General features: G+C 41.9%; 1 protein-coding gene across 4 annotated transcripts in view; it reads right to left on the minus strand.

Moving 5' to 3' along the window:
• The window catches only part of LOC111217568 (inactive phospholipase C-like protein 2), a 78178-nt gene extending 57832 nt beyond the window's left edge, over positions 1-20346 (minus strand). For all 4 annotated transcript variants that reach the window (XR_002664959.1, XR_002664958.1, XR_002664960.1 and 1 more), the window contains exon 1: positions 19623-20346. Coding sequence is in view for 1 of the 4 variants with exons in the window: in XM_022739502.1 (XP_022595223.1) it covers positions 19623-19910 (288 nt within the window). In the remaining 3 variants the exon portion in view is untranslated. The remainder of the gene's footprint in view (positions 1-19622) is intronic.
• Between the last annotated feature and the right edge of the window lie 638 nt (positions 20347-20984).

The following is a 20984-nucleotide window of genomic DNA, read 5'->3' on the forward strand; positions in this document are numbered from 1 at the left end:
AGAGAGAGATTCAGAAGTCATGGATAGCTATTTTTAAATTTGAAGACCTGCTCTCTGTCATAAAGAGCATGTAGGAGTCGTTCCACACATGTGACTGCTTAGGCTTAATGGGTTAATTTCCACCACAGACATGACTGACGATACAATAGACACACACTGCGGCTGCTTGATGCAGATGAACTTCAATCAACAGCAGAAATGAATTTTGATGGATGACTAAAGTGGAAAATCACTGGGTGAACCAGTCAGGTGGTGATGCCAGTCTCCCTTCGAGGGATAAATCAGATTTTGTAGGGGGTGGGGATGGAGGAGGTGGGGGGTGGGGGGTTTGGGGGGGTGGGTGGGTGGGGGGGGGAATTGATGAGAACACTGACACACAGTGGATGTTTGACTAGAGGCATGAAATTATGTGCCTCCTCCATCTAACATCTTGCAAACGTGAAGAAATTCAGGAGAGACATTTCTCATTGATATGCAAGCAGTGCTGCAGTCAGAGAGCAGGGAGCAAGGCTATGACTGGAATAGTTTTAGAAATTTACCTGTGGGTTGTCATTCAGACTTGCACATGCACAATACAGTACGTCCACCTGCTTTCACATCACTGCAGTGTAAAGACCCCATTTTAGAAGATTCTCATTTTAAGACAAGTCAGTAGGAAACATTAAAAAGCCAGACAGAAGCAGCTAACAAACACACAGAGCTAGCATTAGCTTAACTAACAAGCTATTAAAATCTGCCACCAACACCAACATTTCAGCTGCTAAAGAGTTACTGGCAAAAATAATGAGATGCCTGCTTTTGTCTACCAACACATGAAATCATTGCTTTCAAAAATTACTAAGAATTTTGTGGTGAATCTGCCACTGTTATTACTGTAAACTGCATTATGTGCCACACAACAGAGAAGTTGACAGGTTGGCAAAGGGGAGCAGGTCTTAACGAACGGTGAATGGAGAGCCATGCGCAGCAGATCTACATTTCTTTTTTTTTTTTCTTTTTTTTTTTTTTTAAAGATGGTGACTATCCACTTTTCTCTCACGGGAGCTCAAAAAACGCAACTGAAATTGTTTGGAGGCATCCAGATCGCAATAAAAACACTATGCTGCACTGACATACTGATCTACAATGATGTTATGCTCATCCGTCAGTGGGCCATTCAGCTGATAGTCACCTGCTATCTGTGACGGACGGCAATTTTCACAGCTGACAAGACTCGCCATTCTAGACACTGATGTTATTTTAGGAAGTTTGGCAATAAATCCCACTGTTTCTTGTTTTCTCGTGTCATTTCTGGGCACCTCTCTAGCATTTTCTTTTCACCGTGGTTGTCTCTGCACTGGTATCTGTAGCAGTGCATTATAAATTTGCTGCCTGGTGTGTCAAGTGGACTGAAATACACTAAAGCATAGGTACGCAACAAAGACTTTAAAATAAACATAAATATATTTCACACGTTTGCTCCTTAAATTACATTAAATAAAAAGTGTACAATACTTAATTTTAATATAACTCATAGAGGGGCTGTGGACCTTGCTGATAGCTGGGGCCCTGTAGGCGTGCATGGCCCCTCCACTTTGCAGAGGCTGTAGGTATATACTTTGCTTTACAGCCCGAGCTCAAGTCAATAACATTTCCACAGTGCAGACCTATATTTAAATTTATTTCCAGTCAAGAGCTCCATCAATAAGGGATGTAGCAATTGACCTGATACCACAAGCATGCTAATGGCCCTACATACATGACAGACATAACATACAGAGGTATAACACAAGGGAGGGCAGGCACACACACTACTACATCTCCACTGGCGATCACAACTCCTGTCAGTCTGAAATCAATACTTGAAGTAGGGGTGGAGATTGTGGAGGTGCTTGGCAAGATGCTTATGATTGATAGCTGCCTGCCAGGTTCCTATATCACCTATACAGCGTTGACTCTGGGAAATGTGATCCTCCTTCCTCTCCCTTCCTCTATCTCTCCCTCGTCTGGCGGCGAGTGGGGATATGGGAGGGAGGGGCGGGAGCAGGAGGAGAGGGAGGAGTAGCACATGCTCTTACAAGGACAAACTCCTGCGCAGACAGGAAAGCATTTAACAATATTAGCCAACGGTGCGCTCGCGTGTGTGCGTGTGTGCGTGTGGCTGAATGTATGCTTGTGCTTGTAGTCTGACATCGTCTTGGGATGTGCAGGTTTGGCCTTCACCTGTGTTCCACTCCAGTGCTCCAAGCATCACTGTTTGATAAACTAGCCTCTAATCGGATTGCTGCGCAGTTATCGGCTAATCTAATGGCGCCTGGCCAGCTTCAAGATTTAGCTGACCATCACGTCAACCCTCCTACTCCACCCCGATGTTCTGCTCCTCCTCCTCCTTCCCATATATCTTCCTTCACCATCCAAATGTATAGCTCTCTCTGCCTTGTAAACACCTCTCACTCCCTCCAGCTTTCACCTTGACCTCTCCAGGCTTAATGTCAGCTATCACTATCTCTTTGCCTCTCTATCTCCACCATTACCTGCATCCCCACCACCACCCCCACCCCTGCTTTCCCTGCATCTATAGCCAAACCTCCCTTTCTCATCCCTTCATCTCCACTGTTTTCCTCCCCTCCATCCGCTCTGTCTATGATAGCAGGCGGCTCCATGAAGCAGCGCACGCACGCGCACACACGGGCACACACGCGCACACACGCACGCCCACATTATGGGTCTATGGGTCTCTGGAGTCCAGTGTAGTGTGTAAGTGGCAGGTAGGGGAGAGGCTGAGGCTGCACCACAGAGGCTGGCATTGTCTCCAGCACCATGAATGCTTCTTCTACAATATAAATAATATCACACACACACACACATACACATACAGACACACATACACACACACACACACACAAAATACCCTCCCCACACCCGCAAGCAATGTAAACAAAGACAGGCAAATGGGGAAATGCGCACCTGTTTCTCACACTCTAACACACACACACATGCGCACGGCCTGAGGGAGTTTTATTAGTCTCAGGATGGGGTGTCTGTGAATACAGTGTGAATACTAATTACCCGAGGTGACGGGGGTGACTGACATGCATTAGATGTGTCTTCTCTGTTTTTCTCGTTTACCAGATTTGGCAGTTTCCTGGAATACTTCTTATTTTTCTCAGAACCTGAACTTCAGTTGATAACAATTCAGATTTTTTTTTTTTTTTTCTCTCGTCTGCAGGTTCACACACTCTAGAGCTGAATAAACAAACGTTATCAGATAAATATGAAGTGGGGCATCTTTTCTTTCAGCGATGAATTCGTAGAAAAAGGCTGATTTAGAGGGATGAGGGTGCTCTCTTTGCCTCCAGTAGACAGTCATGGCCTACTTTGCTTCCTCTGTCCAGTTCCCTGCCTTTAATGTCCTCAATGAGTCACTCTAGATTCAAAGCTTTACTGTCATATGGGGAACAAGTGGCATTGCACATTTACATTCTTAATCTGCTGCGCCTTCTGTTTGCAGTAAACTGCACAATAAGATTATAATATAACAACCCCTATCATGAGGACAAAACACTTACTTTAGCAGTTATGCGTGTTTATAGTGGCCAATGACAGAAGGGGACTTCTGCTGATTTGGCTTCTAATTGCTTGTGGACATTCACTCTTCATGTTGGGTAAACAACGAGGTTGAAATGTGTGACTTGAATAAAACTGAAAATCAAATGAGGGGGAAAAAAAAGAGAAGTGAGATTTGGCACAGAAATAGAATTCCTAAAAAGGACAAGCAGACAGTTAATCGCTACCCTTTTTTTTCATCAATGAGTCCATCACTTAAGAAACTAAGAAATGCAAAAAAGAAAAGGAAAAGAAACTACTATTGCACAGCAAATTCAATGTCATATATCCGTTTTTTTTATTTTATTTTGGTTTCCTAATTCAAATTCGAATAGAGCTGAAATGACTCCTCACATATTTAGTCGATAATTAATTAATAATTTTAAGTCATTTTTCAAGCAATAATGTAAAGCAATAAAATATTGTCTGATTATAGTTTCTCAAACATGAAGATTTCCTGCAGTCACTTAAGTATCTTACAGTAAATTAAATATGTTTGGGTCTTTGACAGTTGGTGGACAAAACAAGCAGTTACACTTGAACTTCTGATGATAACAGACGGGTTAACTGATAATGAAAATAATCATAAAACACAGATTCATATGACTGTAAATCTGAATTTATGCATTAAACTGAGCATACTATGAACACACAAGCATACACATAAACGTGTGGTACAAAAACAGTCCCTGTGGCTGAGGCTCTCTCTCTGATGGACACACACTTACGCAGTTTTGTTTTGTCTGACAAACCAGCTTTTACGCTTCATTTCAAGATGGCACATTACAACTGCCAAGAAGCGCACATAATTTGTGGATCTGCCCATTCCTCACTCAACTGCTAATTTTTTTCAGTCGTGAAAAAGCTGCTTTTGCCATTTCAAACCTGTGATGGATGGAGAGATGAGGCCTTAACTGTATTCACTATATTCAGGTTAAATGAGGACAGGAAGACAGGAGGAGAAGAGAAGCACCCTCGTGGCTTCACTGGAGCATGTGCATGCAAAATGTATGGCGTCTTCACTCTCCTCGCCTTCATCTGTGCCTCAGTTCTTCTGCTTCGTGACTGGGCTGTTGGGAGGAGACGGTTCAGGATTACTGCCAACTGTGGGTGCTAATGGCCTATAGCTGTGGAAGAGACAGTGCCCTCTCAGTTCCTCTATTTTTCCATCTCCATCCCACTGCCTTTTCCTACTTCCAATCACCTGTCTGACTGACTCTCTCCTCCTACTCCCTTTGATTATCTTTCTTATTGGTGAGCAGCAATCAACAGAGCAGTCGAGGACATTGATCTGGATGTTATTCCCTCACTGCTGGTACAGCATGGGGCATTTAACATCCAGGCCAGGCCAAGGAAGCATTATGTAGTAAGAAGTATGTCAAAGCTTTCACCCTTCACTCCCCATGGGGTCTAAACAATCAACAAGTCACTTGACCAGTGCAAGACTTTTCATGGACACGGGCCAATCAGATTGTAATAGAGATTTTTATTTTAAAGTCAGTGTTTATTTAATGCATTTAATACTACCTGGCAGACACCCCTGAAATAGGTAGACTGTTTTTTGTATTGGTCTTTTTAATTTAGTTTAACATTTTTGGAAATACACCTTGTCAAGAGTTGGATAAGAAGATCGGTACCGCTGTGACATGAAGCTACCACCACCAGCAGCAAGTTATCTTAGTTCAGCACAAAGATTGGAAACAGAGGCAGCACCTCTAAAGCTCATTAATCAATGCATTACATCTTGTTTATTTAATCTGAAAAAAACAACAACTAAGTGTTAGCTTTGGACACAACCAGGCTAGCTGTTTCTTAGTGTTTCCAGTTTTTGTGCCAAGCTAAGCTAACTGGCTGCTGACCATAGCTTCATATTTGAGACACAAGTGGTGTCAAATCTTGTCATGTAGCCTAACTTGCAGCAAGAAAGAAAAATAAGACTGTTTCCAAAAATTATATATAACTATCCCTTTAAAGACACCTTTCCTACTGAATTTCTCTATTTCACCTTGGTTCTTTGAAAAAACACTTTAAAGTGTTTTAACAGGCTTAATCTTCCGAACAAGGGAACATTAAATCCAGTAAAAAACCAATCCACTCAAAACTATCCTCTACTTTTAAAAGATCTGGCAATATTTCAATCTTTCAAAAGCAAATCAAGCAAATTCATGAAGCATATCCATAAACAAACTTGATTACTGTCATTTCAGTTTTTTGGTGTAACACTTTTATTTCAACACTATCCAACGTTAATGACGATGCGACGCTTTAAGAACAGTTGCATCCACCGTCAGGATCTCTGTTACGAGCACTGAATGAGTTTAACTGAGATTCTTATGTTTATTTTTGGCCCATGCTGTGTGCCACCCACACCTCTCAGCACCCACCAGCCCACTGACAATCAGAACTACACACACACACACACACTGACCTTAATTCTCCCTGATTACCAAACCGACTTCCCTGTTGCATGAGTGTCTGACCTTTTCACACAATCATACAATCATGCAGAATTTACTAGCACTCATGTGCGTACATCTACTTCTCCAAGACCGCCATGCACATGCACACATACACACACACACACACACACACACACACACACACAGACAAATAAAATTGGATTCCAGATACAGACCAGTGAAAAGTCTCTTTCCTCCTCTACACCTTTGCTTCCATCTAAAAAAAAAAAAAAATGGCTCATGACAACGAGTGCTCCTCACACACACCTTGTAAAGGCTGTTGACAACTGGGTCACCCTGTGCTGAGAATTTGTACCCACTTACTCAGACTGACCTGCTGTGTTCAGGCTAATTGGAATCTGACATTATACAATGGCATTAATAAGGTGCCTAAATAGAAAGAACGTCTTGGCACTAGGAATTTATTAAAGGGCCATACTATTTTAGCATGATTTCTTTCGCCCACCAACTACAAATTGTATGATTCAAATTCATTCAGTTCACATTATTAGTTGCAGATGATATTCATTCAAGAACTTGAGGCACAAATCCTACATTTCAACACTTCAAAGTTTGTAACAAAAACAGCCACATTTTTTCGTTAGGACTAACAAAATCCTCTTTGTCTTATTCACAACATCCACTTGTTTATTGTTCATGTTCTTGGGGTGATTTTCACACAACATAGCTCATGAATGATTTTTTTTCCAGGAATGTCAGAGGTCAGAGTGTCCTTCAACGGACAGTTTTCAAACAGTCCCTGCTCACTGCTCTATTAGCTCAGAATGACAACCATATTTGACAAAAACATTGAGTCAGCATATTCCCTGGCTCTCTGGAAGGTAGCACATCCATCTTACACTATGCTATCAGATATGGTTAGCAGTAAAGTCTAGTGAGGGCTAAAATATGGAAATATGGAAAACTCATGTTTTTAGTCTACAGTTCTGAAATGATGTAGGTTTTTTTTTTTTTTTTTACCAGGTGCTTTGTCACTGCTCTGTGACTTTTATTGACCCTCTTCCGGCTGACTCTTCCTCTCGCTGTGAGCGAAAAAAGGCGTTTGCTCCTCGCTGAGAGGCTCAGCTGGAGCCGCAGCAGCTGCACAAGCAGAAACAAACACGAGGTGGTGGAAATAATATTCGCTTTAGTTCAGCATTTAGCCAGCCTCAACTGTCACGCCGGGCTGCATTTATACAAAGATGATATGATTGCAGTAGCACTGGCAGGTTATCCAAAAGGTTTTGTTGTTGTTTTTTTTTTTAATGTTGACTGCGGTACCTTGCTGCTGCAAAAAAAAAAAACATTTCAGTTATTTACCGTGACGTGTACCCAGACTTTGAAATATCTGATTTTATATCATCAAATTCAGATGCAGAGGCATGGAGGGCAACATTTTTATTTGGATTTGAATCTTGTTTTTTTTTATTAACATATTTTCTGTTTAGCTAAATGGATACATGAATGTCTTTTCACGATGCTCTTAAAAAGATAAGAAAGACAGACCCTGGGTATTTTCAAACTTGGAATGGATCTAAAATGTGAATTTGAACCTTCTTTTAAATATATTTCTTTTATATCTCGAAAACCAACATCAATGAACTCTCTCTCTGTCATCATGGCCTCTCACTTTCTCCCCCTCTTATTTTCCTAGCTCCGGGGGAGAGCTGACAGCACGGTATCACATTCCACAGTGTAAAGTCCGGATCTATCTCTCAAGACCCCTACGCATGCACAGCAAAGAACACACATAAAATCCCTCATTTCAAAGTCACAGCAAAGCCCAGCCTGCTCCCCCTTCACACACAAGCTGTATACTTGCAGAGAAAACATAAATATACAAACTGATACACAGTACATTCACCAGCTGAGGTCTGGCGGGCCGGACGCCCAGAGCAGATAGAGGGCTGGGATCGCATGAGACCCCTGCGCCAATTCCTCCAAACCCCAAACTGATATCTTATATATTCTCAAAGCTGAGTGAAGCCCTTCTCTGTCAGTAACTCACAAACTGTAATGTATTGCAACATGCAAAACAGATGAACACACACAGTACTGGAATTTCCCATGCAGCTTCAATTTGTGTCTCTGCAGCTTAAACAGAATACATTATTGACAGTTCCATCCTCAAAAAGTGTGTTTCCAGCTATTTCAGTTATTTAGTGTGTGTGTGCGTGTGTGTGTGTGTGTGTGTGTGTGTGTGTTTGTTTGGAGCATCAGTGGAATGTTTGAGTGACATGCCCCTGCTTGCACTGTAACCTGCAGAAAGACACCCTGGGGCATGAATGAGGACACTGGGGCACAACAAACAGCCAGTTCAACATCTTTAAAACAAGCCACTGGCAAATGGCCTCAGAAACATCTGTGCAATATTTAGGATGAAGAGTTACTTCTGAGAGCTACTACTACTTCTGAGATTACAATTGAAAACAATGTCTCCTATAGAAGAGGAAAGACTAATGAGAGAGATTTGACGTTCATTTTGTTCCATCTCACGTTCAGGTTGTGTAGGTGTTGCAGTTTAAGAATGGCTCATCAATAAAGTCACATGACAACTACCGGTAAATTACAAAAACTCAGAGAGAGAAAAAAAAAAACAAAAAAAAACACACCAAACTGAAAACCACACTTTAACAAAAACAGGAGTCAGCATTTTCCAGTTATATTTTATTCTGTACAAGCACAAACTGAAACTAATGGCTGTCATCAACATCAATTGCTTGAATGGAAAAACTTAACTTACCTAAACTTATTTTACTATTCTGACTACATGGCGAAGTTGATTTTGAACAACAAAAATGCCCAAAAAAGTACGTCATATCCCCTTCCAATCACACACACATACTCGAAAAAGACGAAAAATGTCTGCATACCGCTGGCTAATATCAACCATAGTGGCAAAAAGATAACAAGTCACCATGAAGCCCAAAGACTAGAATATATAACTGAACACCGACAGGGTTAGGTGTAGCCACCTTAGTGCTACGGTTGCACATTTGGTAGAAAGGAACCTGATCACATGATCACATTTTAGCAGCAGTAAGTTTTCTCAATCTGACTTTTACATGATTCATCATGCGCTTTTGCATCAGGTTTTTGCTCTGCATTGAGTTTCACAATCAAACAAGACCCGTGGCTCTGTGAGGCTGGAGATCAGCACAGCACTGCCTTGAGCCAGCTAACTTGCTACAGCCACATTGACAATAGTTCTCATGAGGCAAAGCAGTTATAGTTAGCTTATTCTTTTTTTTTTTTCTTTTTTTTTTTTTAAATGTTTAGATTTAACTGCCAATAAGATATCTGAATTTCAAAACCAGAACAATGAATAAAATCTAGTCGGAAAGTTTTTATTTAAATTTGAAACTGTGTGATCAAATCATGAGAAAACAGATCCGACCGGATATTCAATGCCTGCTTCAAACGTTTGACTGTTTTTGATAGGCCTGCTCTGTTACAGATAAAAAAAATATATATATATTGAGGTTTGACACCCAGCCCTGCTTCTAATGTGATTGAAAGCTGGAACTTGATCATAAAGATAATCTCTTCACAATGTCTGTCAACAGCAACTTGAGAATACAGCAGGCTGCTCTGCTTCGTAGCTCTCAAAAAAAGCATTCAGAATGGGTGAATACAAGATCGAGCTCGCGATTATAAAATCTATAAATAAGCTGAGGTCTGTGGCGGACTGGATCTTGACATGGTGCGACGTTACACAGAACCAAAGAAGAATGCAATCAAAGAAATGAAAGCAAACATAGCAAAGTGGAGCAGACACAGAGCCCTGGAATAACACTGGCATCCACACCAGCAAGGGAGAAGTAATGTAAGAAACTAGAATGCATAAGAAAACCTGAAAGCCCCCCCCCCCCCAAAAAAAAAGCTGCAGAAGAAAAGTCTCCACTCAAATCTGTGGGCATTCAAACCTCCAAACACAACTTTACACTCATGCATAACCACTGTATTTGACTTGTGGTGAAATACAACCAAAAAGTGCAGCAGTATGAGCGTTCAGTTGAAGAGGAGAAAACTTTGGCTAATGATCAATATTATTAACTTTTTAACTTTTTGTCTCATTGTGAATCTGAAACACCCCACCAGTTCACACACTGATGATGTCTACAGATATACATGCATGTGTGAGACTGAAAAAGTCAAGACAGCTTGACTTGTATGTGACTGCTCTCTGTCTATATGTACACACACACACACACACACATAAATACAGTGTACTGACACCTAATAATATCTATGATGTCCCAACATCTCACCAGCTCGGACATGCCTTCATGCAAATCCACTCACAAGGTCAGATGGTCACAAGTTGCATCGCTTCCTTCCTCCTGTAATTCTCTTATGCCTTATCTTGCCGTGTCTTCCATTATTAGTTTTCATTCATCTTGCTGTATTTTCTCAGGGCACAGCTGTCACAGGTTTGGTATTCTGTCACGTTTAGCTTCCCTCCGTTTCGGTGAGAAAAGCTTGTTGTAAGGAGGCTGCTAAACTCACCATTAACATTCACTACTGTCACTTTCTACACCAGGGTGCCTGCGACTGAAAATGACCTCACACACATGCATAAAAAAAGATGCACACGCACACACGTCCCGATTCATCCATCACGCTGTTCCCTACACTAATCGCTCTCTCCCTGTTCTAATCTAAGACACAGAGATAACTCCACCAGACCACCTTGGGCAGCGGGAGGGGGAACAGAAGAATGAAATGGTGCGGACGCGAAGACAGTGCACTCCCTCCGGCAGGCCAAACCTCACAGATTGACTGTCTGAGGAAATAAAGCGAGGCCGTTGAGGACTTGGCGCCGGGCTTAGCTTTTCCCATCCTTTTCTGCTCTTTTTAATTCAGCTGCACTATGAAAGAAGCTTGAAGAAACAGAGCGAGCTCCATTTTCTATGTTTACTTCTCATCAGTGGGATTACTTGGGGAAAACCTTCGGATTCACACTTCACGTCTGTGATATGACAGGATACGAAAACTCGAGGCACGAGCGCTACACATCGTCACAGAGAGAGAGGGAGAGTGGGAGCAGCACAAAATCAATCCTGACTCTGCTGAATAGCCTCAGATGCTGACATTGTTCCCGCCTTATAGGATCCACGGAAACAATTGCAGCCTAGTGGAAAATACGATGGCGGTCACGCTGAAGTCGCTAGATGGCCTGTTTGGATATCCTCAAGTTGAGAGGTGATCCAGGGAAAATGACGCGAAGGCAAAACAGGAAGTGGGGAGCCTATCCTTTTGAGCAACTCACCTGCTTTCTTATGACGGGCGTTTTCCATTATTTCTGTACAAGACGATCAATTGACTAATATGATTGTATACGAGTCTAAAATGTAATGTTTGCTGCCAATGATATTTAGTTGGTCTGATGTTTACAGATTCTGCACGCGTGCATTTATCAATTCATTTAATATTAATGTACCAAACGTCTCCTGTTCCACTGGGACCAACTGTATGTGGTTTTTACTTTCCTGCCTGACCTGAAATCACCTCACACCCAGGAAGTTATATAACCCCACCCTTCTGGTCTGCGAAGCCCTTTCCCTATAAAACCACAAACAGAACCAAAAGATAAAGAATGGACTTTCAAATTCTGTTAATTACTTGGTTAATATCATAGCAGTTAGCTGGTTCGCATTTTACTTGGCTTTTGAATGTTTATTTCAGTTACATTTCATTAGATTCCTATGTTTAATACCCTGCTGATGAAGAAATACAGAGATAGTAGATTCATAAGTGAATTGATTGGAAGTAATGTTACTTCATTTTTATTATTGTTAGTGCTGGAATTTTAAGTTGATATGTAATTTTGTCTTTACATATTTTGATATCTCTCATGTACAGATAAAATCATCCATCCATCCATCCATCCATCCATCCATCCATCCACCTGAGCATGTTCAATTGTAAGAATCCTGATCCTGTGTTTAAATGTGCACTCCACATCAGATGTTCAGTGAACCAACGCCACCACCTTGAATGTAGTTTTTACAGAAACGCTCCCACTACAGTTGCTCATGCAGCTGATTTAATGACTCAGGTACAGTTTCTAGGCACTTCATGTTCTCTTAGGATTCAAGTCACTCTATTAGATGGATTGATGAACTTCAGCTGGGTGTATTAGTAACCGAGATTTGTGAAATCTTTTGGATGTTTCGCATAATGAGCTGCACTTCAAAGTGAGACGTCGTGTCAAATTAATTTAATCCTACTCTCCTATTTTGAGGGGTAGGCGAGAAATAAAGATCCCTGAATATAGTTTGCGTCATTCAAATTCCACCAGGATACACAATGTCTTATTGAGCTATTACACACAGTACAATTTGCTTTCAAATGGCAACGTTACAATTTAATGAACATACAAGTTTGTTTTTTTTTATTTTGGCGGACTGGATTATATGTTTGATGATTGCAAACAGTTTCATCATCTTGAGTCACACAGTAAGCTTCTGAGTGTACTGTCACATCCCTTTCCTGTCTTACTGCACATTAGTAAAGAAGAAAAAATGTGATTGAGAGGAAGTGCCGTATGTTCTACAGGCAGTAAAAAACATGTCAGAGCAAAACCAGGTGGAGCAGCCCTCACAAACATATTGTCCTATTCATCCATCAGACCCCTGTTCTCCCTTCACCGAGATGAACCTGGGAAACATCCAGCCTGACAAATCTGAATATTACTCATCCTTATTTATATCCTTGAAATGACAATAGCTCTTCGGGTAGAGTAAATATCATTCTACAGGACTCTAAATACTGCGTGGCATCATCTCTTGATCAAAACAATGCCCTGCCAAGGCTGTTTAGACCAAAGATTTTTCCCTGTCATGAGGACCACACATACAGTAAAACACCAGAGCCCTGCTCCCGCCTGTGGTGTCATCACTACTGAACACATCCCCGCAAGTATCATCAAGATAAGGTGTCACCCCAAACACACCCTTGTGGTGTCCAATCAAATCAATTGTTCTTGTTCTTGAACTCTCTTTGCTGTAATTGAGGTTCCAGCTCAAGTCATTATCCTTTAAAGGAATAAAGGAGGATGAGGGACTAGGAGGCAGCTTTGGACAAGCTCACCCCCACGGAGCAGGAGGCAGATGGCCACCAGGGAAAGTCAAATACAGCAGATCCTTGCCAGACTTGTAATAGTTACTTTAGTATAGACTTTGCTAATTAGCATTAGCGCTTTGAAATTGTAGGGACTGGAAGGGACTGGATCTGTTCCAAGTCTAGTGTTGCAGAATGTTTGAAACCAAGCCTCAGATAAGGACTCAGATAAGGATTCTCCATATCTCAAACAAACACTCAAACTATGACTCCATGCAGCTTCAAGTGATAACACACTTTGGAGAGACTAGAGAGTTTCAAATAACAACAAAATAAAAAGCTGCGTAAGAACATAAAACATACATAAATACAGCTCGTCTTTGTTTAGATTCACTCCATTGAGATGTTAATCTCTCTTGTAACTAGGAATTCATTTGGGGCTCTTGGAGCTCAGCGTTTCTCTGCGAGTGAGTGACCTTTATAAACCTGTTGATGTTGTTCTGTTCGACGCTAAACTGCGGATTCAAATACAAAAGAGGCCTATTGAGATGTTTGCATCTTGCAGATTGCTGCTTTGAGAGAACCAGCCAAGAGAGCAAGCGATGATTCAGCAGCCCCAGACGCCTGTAATCACCACCTCACATCTTCTGCTGCCTTTTCAACGCAGTGCAGATCTCTGTTTTCCAAAAATATCCGAGCGTTCCGTATGGGGTGCTGCTGCAGGAGACATGGGAATTACTTGTGCTCTTTAAAATCCTTAAAAAGAGCCGTTCATTGTGCCCTAACTTCTGGGATCTCTACCCATATTCCATTACTTTAAATTAAATTTTCTGGAGGGAGCTCTTATTTTTACATAAAGCCTGCGATAAGAGCAGTGAGGCGTGGATAGGCTCTTATTCCAATTCTCATCACCATCATCATCATCATCATCTCAGATGATCCCACTATATGTAATCAGTGTTATTTGTTCTGGCTTGTAGTGAGGGCCGTCCTGGGGGGGGGGGGGGATCAGCCAAATCTCACATTAGGGAAACAATAGTCAGGAGCAGAGGCAGCCTGACAGTGGGATCCATCAGGGGGCAGAAATTTAAAACACTGCGCTCCTGTCTGACAAATCCCCTACGGCTACGCTTCTATCCAGGTGTCACACAGGTTAGTAAGTACACTTTGGATATGCCACAAAGAAACACTGTGAATTAGGAGGCCTCCTGAAAAATGAAATAATGTAGTTAAATAGAAAAACCAACATATGTACAAAAAAAAAATTTGTCTTTCAAAAATCAATTGCTGTTGTGCATTGTTTTTCACAGCACTCACTAATAATTATACTAATCATTTTGATATTAAATCAGTTTATTGCTGCTGAATTTCTTGTTGTTTGAGGATAAAAACAGACATGGACTTGGCACTATATTAATGTACCAGTTAGTAAATGATGGCCAAATAATAAAGGTCTAAAAAAAGAGCTGGCAACTATTTTTTAGTTAATTAGTTAAATGAGTAATTTTCACAGAAAAAAAATTCAGCTTTTCTTGGTTTTAAATTAAAGTAAATGGAATATTTCGAGGTTCGATATGTTTGTCGGATAAAACAAGACATGATGGTATCTCTCTGCGCACCAGGATATTGTGGTAGGTATTTTTAATTTTTTTCATGCTTAATAGAGCCCACAAATCAATGAGAAAATGATCGATAATTGTTAGTTGCAGCCTTAAAACAAAAACATACAGAGCCACGATATATGGGACAGTACTTAGAGGCTGTAACTGATGGATATGATCTTGCCAAGCAAACATCATTAAATCATTGACAAATATGTTCCTTACTGACAAAATAATTCCCACATCAAGTGAGTTTAAACACTTTGGGGGATAATGAGGAAACAGCATCATCATTTGGTTGCAAATATTCAGTTTATGAGAGGTCTAGGCAAACCCAAGGTGGTACTGGGGAGCTGATCGAGGAGGGTTTATAGGCAAACAACTTGCCATGCAGAAGAAGTGGTCTCTCCTCTTCTATTTTTCATAGGTCTGTATTTGAGTAGATGCAACGGCAACTCAGCTTCCACACGTGTTTCGCATGTAAAGCAACGACTCAAAATTTGATGAAAAATATAAACTAACAGAAAAATACATGACAGTTAACATCACAATACACATTTGTGGCATGGTGATCAAATGTGTAGTTTAAATGCCTTCATGCCAGAGCGAACCTTCACATCATGACAGGGTGCACCATTTATCATCACCATAAACCCCCCGGGGAGATAGATATTTTGAACAGGGTAATGTGCCCTGGCGTAGTGGAAGAATCATCCCGAAATGATCCTGGGAACATTCAGATAAAATTACACTAATGACCTGGTGACCATCCCCGATATCAATCTTGCTGAACCCCTGTGGGATGAACTTGAATGCACCATTAAAAAAAAGGACTATCCACCCATCAAAGGCACCGATGTGTGCATGGTCAGCTGTAACAGCGGGACACCACAGGTCCTCTGTTGAGTCACAGGCCTGATGCGTGCATGGCAGCTGTTATCAGGGCCAGAGGTGGTCAAACACAGTACTGAACTGCTTTTTCTATTTATATGGTCCGTGAGTGGAGGAGGATGACGTTGAGATTGCAAGGAGCATTTCAGTGCCTTCGCTTATCTGGCAACACTTTTTTGTGCCCTGTTTGTATGTGGCAGAATGCTTCACTTTACCAGAGGCGGGTTTGGAGATGCAAGTGTACCGAAGTTACATCTGAAGTCCCCTGGTTTTAACCCAGAGGATTTTCTGTCCTTGAGGAAACAGGAACACTGTTTCACAGACTCTCCTTTAAACTACAGATACCAGATTTAGTTGACCTAAATAGAACTAGCAAAATTTCAAGAGCAAAACTTGAATCATTCATCATTTAAAACTCTTGTAAATCAAAGTATCACCCTCACATTTGCTCCTCTAGGATGTTCACTTCTTCACCCGCTCAGAGAGGCTTTCGCTCTGAGCCGACAGGATTGACTCCTCTATAAGCCAATCATACGTGTCGGTCCCTTATTAAGCATCCCGGGACGCTCTTGAGCTGATGAGGAGTCACACTGGGTCAGTATGGTTCAAATCTATTATATGAGGTCATGAATGAGACGGTGAATTGATATCCTGCCACTCATGGAGGCAGATTGTGGAGGTGGATGGAAGGGAGGACCTTACGCAAGACGGACTGAGAACCATGTGATCTGTATTGATCTTTATTCCCAATGGACAGTACCAGTGTTACATCACTGTTAATGATGACTTTTTTTGGATTACTTTTGACCCATCCATGAACTGCGTTTTTTTTTTTGTTTTTTTTCTTGCAGATCTCTGAAAATAAAAGCATTGACCTTTCATCTGCTGCTAAGGTTAAGAACTGCAGAGTGCAAAGAACCGAGAGGGAAAAGGGAGAAATGAAAGAAATGGCAAATGCTTGGGAGATTCTGTTCAGATTAAATAGCATTGCCCTTAGATTCTTGCAAAAAAATAAAAAAATACTGTTTGCTCCTTCTCTACTTGTGCTAGTTGTCAGTTCCCTCCACCCAGCAGCCAGGCTGGAGCCGGCCTTGCAGCTGTCCACAGTCCAGCATTACATAACAAGGCTGCATCACAAACTCCCTCTCTAGCCACTCTGCAGGCTCTCCACCATGACACTGTCACCCCGCTGAGGAAATGACAAGAGGACAAAGTTGGATGCCCGCTTAAGGGACAGACAGACAAACCTCTCTTCTTGTAAGATTTGCTTGTTGAGGGCCAAGTTAATGAGGTAACGCAGAGCTGTAATTGCTCATTTGCTTCCCCATTCCCACGGACCTGTTGACCCTTCACCTTTTAAAGCTCCACTCGAACACACACACACACACACACACACACACACACACACACACACACACTAACAAACATTACAAAGTGCTGCTCAAAAGTAGGTGGGTGCGCTGAAGCTATACATGAAGTCTACAGAATGGCTGACCCAGTTTCCCCACCATGCTCTGCTCGAACAGTGTGTGTGTACCATGTCGTGACTATAATATGCCATGCAACTTTCCAGAGATGCTGCTCAGACAAATTCCACCTTACTTAAACACACCTGCTGATACGAGATAGTATCAGAGTTACAAGGCACACTTCAAGCTGACAAGATGGTTTCACCACTGCGCTTTGAATATCTTTATGTTAAGTGCTCAAACCTGTTCTACAAGCCTACCACGTGATCTTCATTTACATTTGCTAAGTGGATAAAACAGAAGGACTTTTCTCTATTTGAAATTGCGTCTGAGAAGGAAAGGACATTAGAGTGACGACGCGAGTGGAAAACTGCAATCTATTAAAATTCAAACAAAAACACTAAGTTCAATAATAGTTTGTTGTGTGTAGAAGTATTTTCTATAGCGCCGAGTGCTGTATGAAGTGGAGGTGAAATAATCCACAAGCCGTGCACAATGTAACAGCATACAGTTTCCCTGTGCTTTATCAGTTTAGTCAATTCTTTCTTTCAAGCTATGGAGCTCTCACTTTATTTCACCCTGCACATGTATGGCTGAAGTCTAGTGCACATGGCCACCAATGTCAGCGCACCCCTCAGAGAGAAAATGATGGCCCTTGTGGTCATTACATGCAAGCCACATTCATGGCGTTGATCTGTGAAGACTGCAGAACGCTGATATGTCTGAATTCAAGATATGTCACACAGATGATTTCCTTTCCTTTCCGAGATCATGGGTCACTTATGGAAACTATATAGTCTCAGATACAATACAGGATTTTGTGGATCTACACTAATGAATTCATTTTCAGAGCTGTCGGCGGTTATTCAGGAGGCAAGGCACAAGAATTTGCTCACACTATGCTAGCAAAGCTCAGCAGGGCCACTTTAACACCGTATGAACACGGTATTCAGAGAAGCATCCTTTGAAGATTTATCAATCATATTTAGACAGCACAATCCCCTCCAGCTTTCCTGTCTTGTATTGCTCATGAGCCTCACAGAGGTGGACTGATTGTTTTGTGGGGAGAGGAGGGATTTAGGGCTTTTCAGCCCTATGATATTTCAAAGTTGTGTTTTTTTTTTTTTCTCCAATGAACAAATGTTAGTAGTCGTAAAAAATAGTAGTAAAAAGCAAGGAAAAGCTTCAGGATGAAAAAATTAAAGAAATGCACTTTTATTTGGATTCCACTGATCTGACAGCAGTGAACCAGCAGACGTGTGCACGTGATGGTCTGTAGCCATCTGTATGTCTAAATGCTGTTTGTGGGGGATTGCAATGCATTTGCTCACATCCACAGGGAATCCAATAATGGGGGGTAACAAAGAATTAGCCAGTGTTTTGTGTCAGTTGCTAAGCAAACAAGGTCTGATATGACAGAATGCAACTCTCCAGTGTGTCCCACCTACGCCATACTTCTATCTCCACCAAGGACCCCATGATGCAGCCTGTCATGCTATAGAGTCTACACTGTGTAGTCAAGAAGCCGGCATTCTTGTGTGGTAAAAGCACAAGATGGAGTAACAATATAAATACTGTAAGGAAACTTGTCATCTTGCTTATGTGGGTATGTGGGAGATCAGTTAATTAACCTCCGGTAAAGGGAGTCCTAATTAGAGCTGGACAACCATTAGATATATTAGTTAGTTAAGGTTTTCAAAATCTGTTCACCTTCTGTTTCACCAGGACCTGTCTTTAAATCTACATTAAGTGTTAAAAATTTAACTCTAGCTGCACTGCAGCTCATCCCATGAAAACTTTATTATCTTTGCAATAAAGACTCAACACATAACGCAGCAGATGATGAGCAATGTGATGTTAAATCTAGAACTAAAAATACCACAACTCATGACATGGTCACTGTAAACTCCCACACAGAACAAACAACTACTCTCTGGTGTGTTACTCTGCTGTTCTATTATATGGTATGCTGTGTTGGAGGAGTAATAGGATAAGTGCAGTAATAGCAACTGACTCCAAAGAATGCAAACTGTAAAGCTCCTGTTAACCATGCTGCTGTTAAAACTGGCATCAAAGGTGCTAACCGCATGTCTGCACAGTTTAGGAACTTTAATAATATCAATAGTTTTCAAGATGATAACTGCGGCACAGTGTGTCTGTTTGACACACATATGTTGGGTTTGTCAAAGACACAAGGACGTCCAGATGCGAAGCCAAAATACAGAAGATGCACTGGGGAACCCTGAAATTAACACTTCTGTTTAAGTTGTCGCTACAAATGAAGGTATTAAGTCTAACTCAGGGTTATTCCTTTATAACTTCTATGGAGAGTTGCTAGAATAAAAGCGGCTTAATTCTCATGTCTACCCAGTGGAACTCTGAGGACCCCTCAAAGTCTCTGGACCACGGTTTAGGTAACTGGGCTTACCACGCATTTTATAGTTTATTCCTGCTTTGTTGGGTTATACAGTGGCACAGTCATTTCATAAATTCCCCCTTGTGTCACCTTGAGAATCGTTGACAAGGAGAATTAAGTGTTTCAGTCAACCAACCTTCATAATGCCGCAAGGCGTGTTTCCAGCTCCCTGACATCTCTCGGCGGAATTATCACGGCTGACACTCCCGATCCTTGGACTGCCGTGCTCCCTGTACCGTCCATTGGTGTAAACTCCCTCGGCCCCGTAGCCCTGGGCAGCGGCCGACACCTCCAAGTACGCCCGGGTACCGGCCGCATCGCCGGTGATTCCCGCTGCGTTGGTCGCGCCCTGGGCTGTCGGGGCGCCGACTGCAGGATCCAGAAATTGTCCCGACACAGCATCTGAAGTGTGTACCCCTGCCATGATCCACCGGTGTTACAGCAAAGCCCACCCCTCCACAATGTAAAAACAGCCCATTTTTCTCACGGCACAGTGGACTTGTTGACGTCCAGGTCGGCTGGTCTTTCAACCGATCACCACTGCCTGTCCATCACTTGGGGCGCACGGAAACGTATGAAGCCGGATGGTCACACTGAACCGTCCTGGTGAATTAATGAGCAGACGCCGTACCCCGCACGCGACCTTCTCCGAACAGCTTTCTGGAGGCGTGTGCTCCAAAAACACTGGAAATGCTGACTTATGTTGAGGGTTTGCCGCTACACGTTGTGTTTACAGCTTGCTCTGGCGTCTCCTTGTCCTCAGAAAATCTGTTTCGCTCACCACGTCCGCTTCTGAACACACTCTCCGCCGTGCGCATTGCCTCGCGTCTTCTACACTTTTGCAGTGCTTGCAAACGGGATAGCTTCCACCCTCTCAAATGCATCCGCGGGACAATTTCAAGACTTGAGAGGGCGCAATCGCAATAAGCCCGCAAACGCGTGCACACACCGGCGCGTGCACGTACAATAAAATCCAGGGTCCAGCGCGCGCAATCACAGTTCAATTCTTCTGGCGTGCGCGCGCACCATCTCCCCAGCAAACCGGCTACACTGGAAGTTTCAGAGAGTTTAAGCCAAACATTTCACATTTCACACACTGCCATTCAGCAGGCCGCAGGCTCTCCACAAGAGGGCGCTCAAGAGAGGATGTTTAAAAATAAGTAAAAATTTAAATTTAAAAACATAATTTTGTGTGAAAATCTGATTCTAAAAATTATGATAACATTTAAAAAATCTGTTGTTTTATTCATTTTAAACTAATTTTACTGTTAAGATGGGATATAGTATAGTGCCCTGTTGGAAAGAAAACAAGCATTTTTGGTCAAAATTCTGGTAAAAATCTGTTTAAATAACACAAACTATTGGCAAAAAATTAAATCAGTGAATTCAGTATTAAAAAAAAGTAATAACAGCAGCAGTAGTTTAGTCCTGCAGCCACCTACAGGCAAGTAAAGTGATTGCTGCTGTAATTTTAATGCGCTGCTTGCAGATAGGCTAA

Source organism: Seriola dumerili, unplaced genomic scaffold (genome assembly GCF_002260705.1).
Source record: "Seriola dumerili isolate Sdu_G_001 unplaced genomic scaffold, Sdu_1.0 BDQW01000044.1, whole genome shotgun sequence".
Classification (NCBI taxonomy): domain Eukaryota; kingdom Metazoa; phylum Chordata; class Actinopteri; order Carangiformes; family Carangidae; genus Seriola; species Seriola dumerili.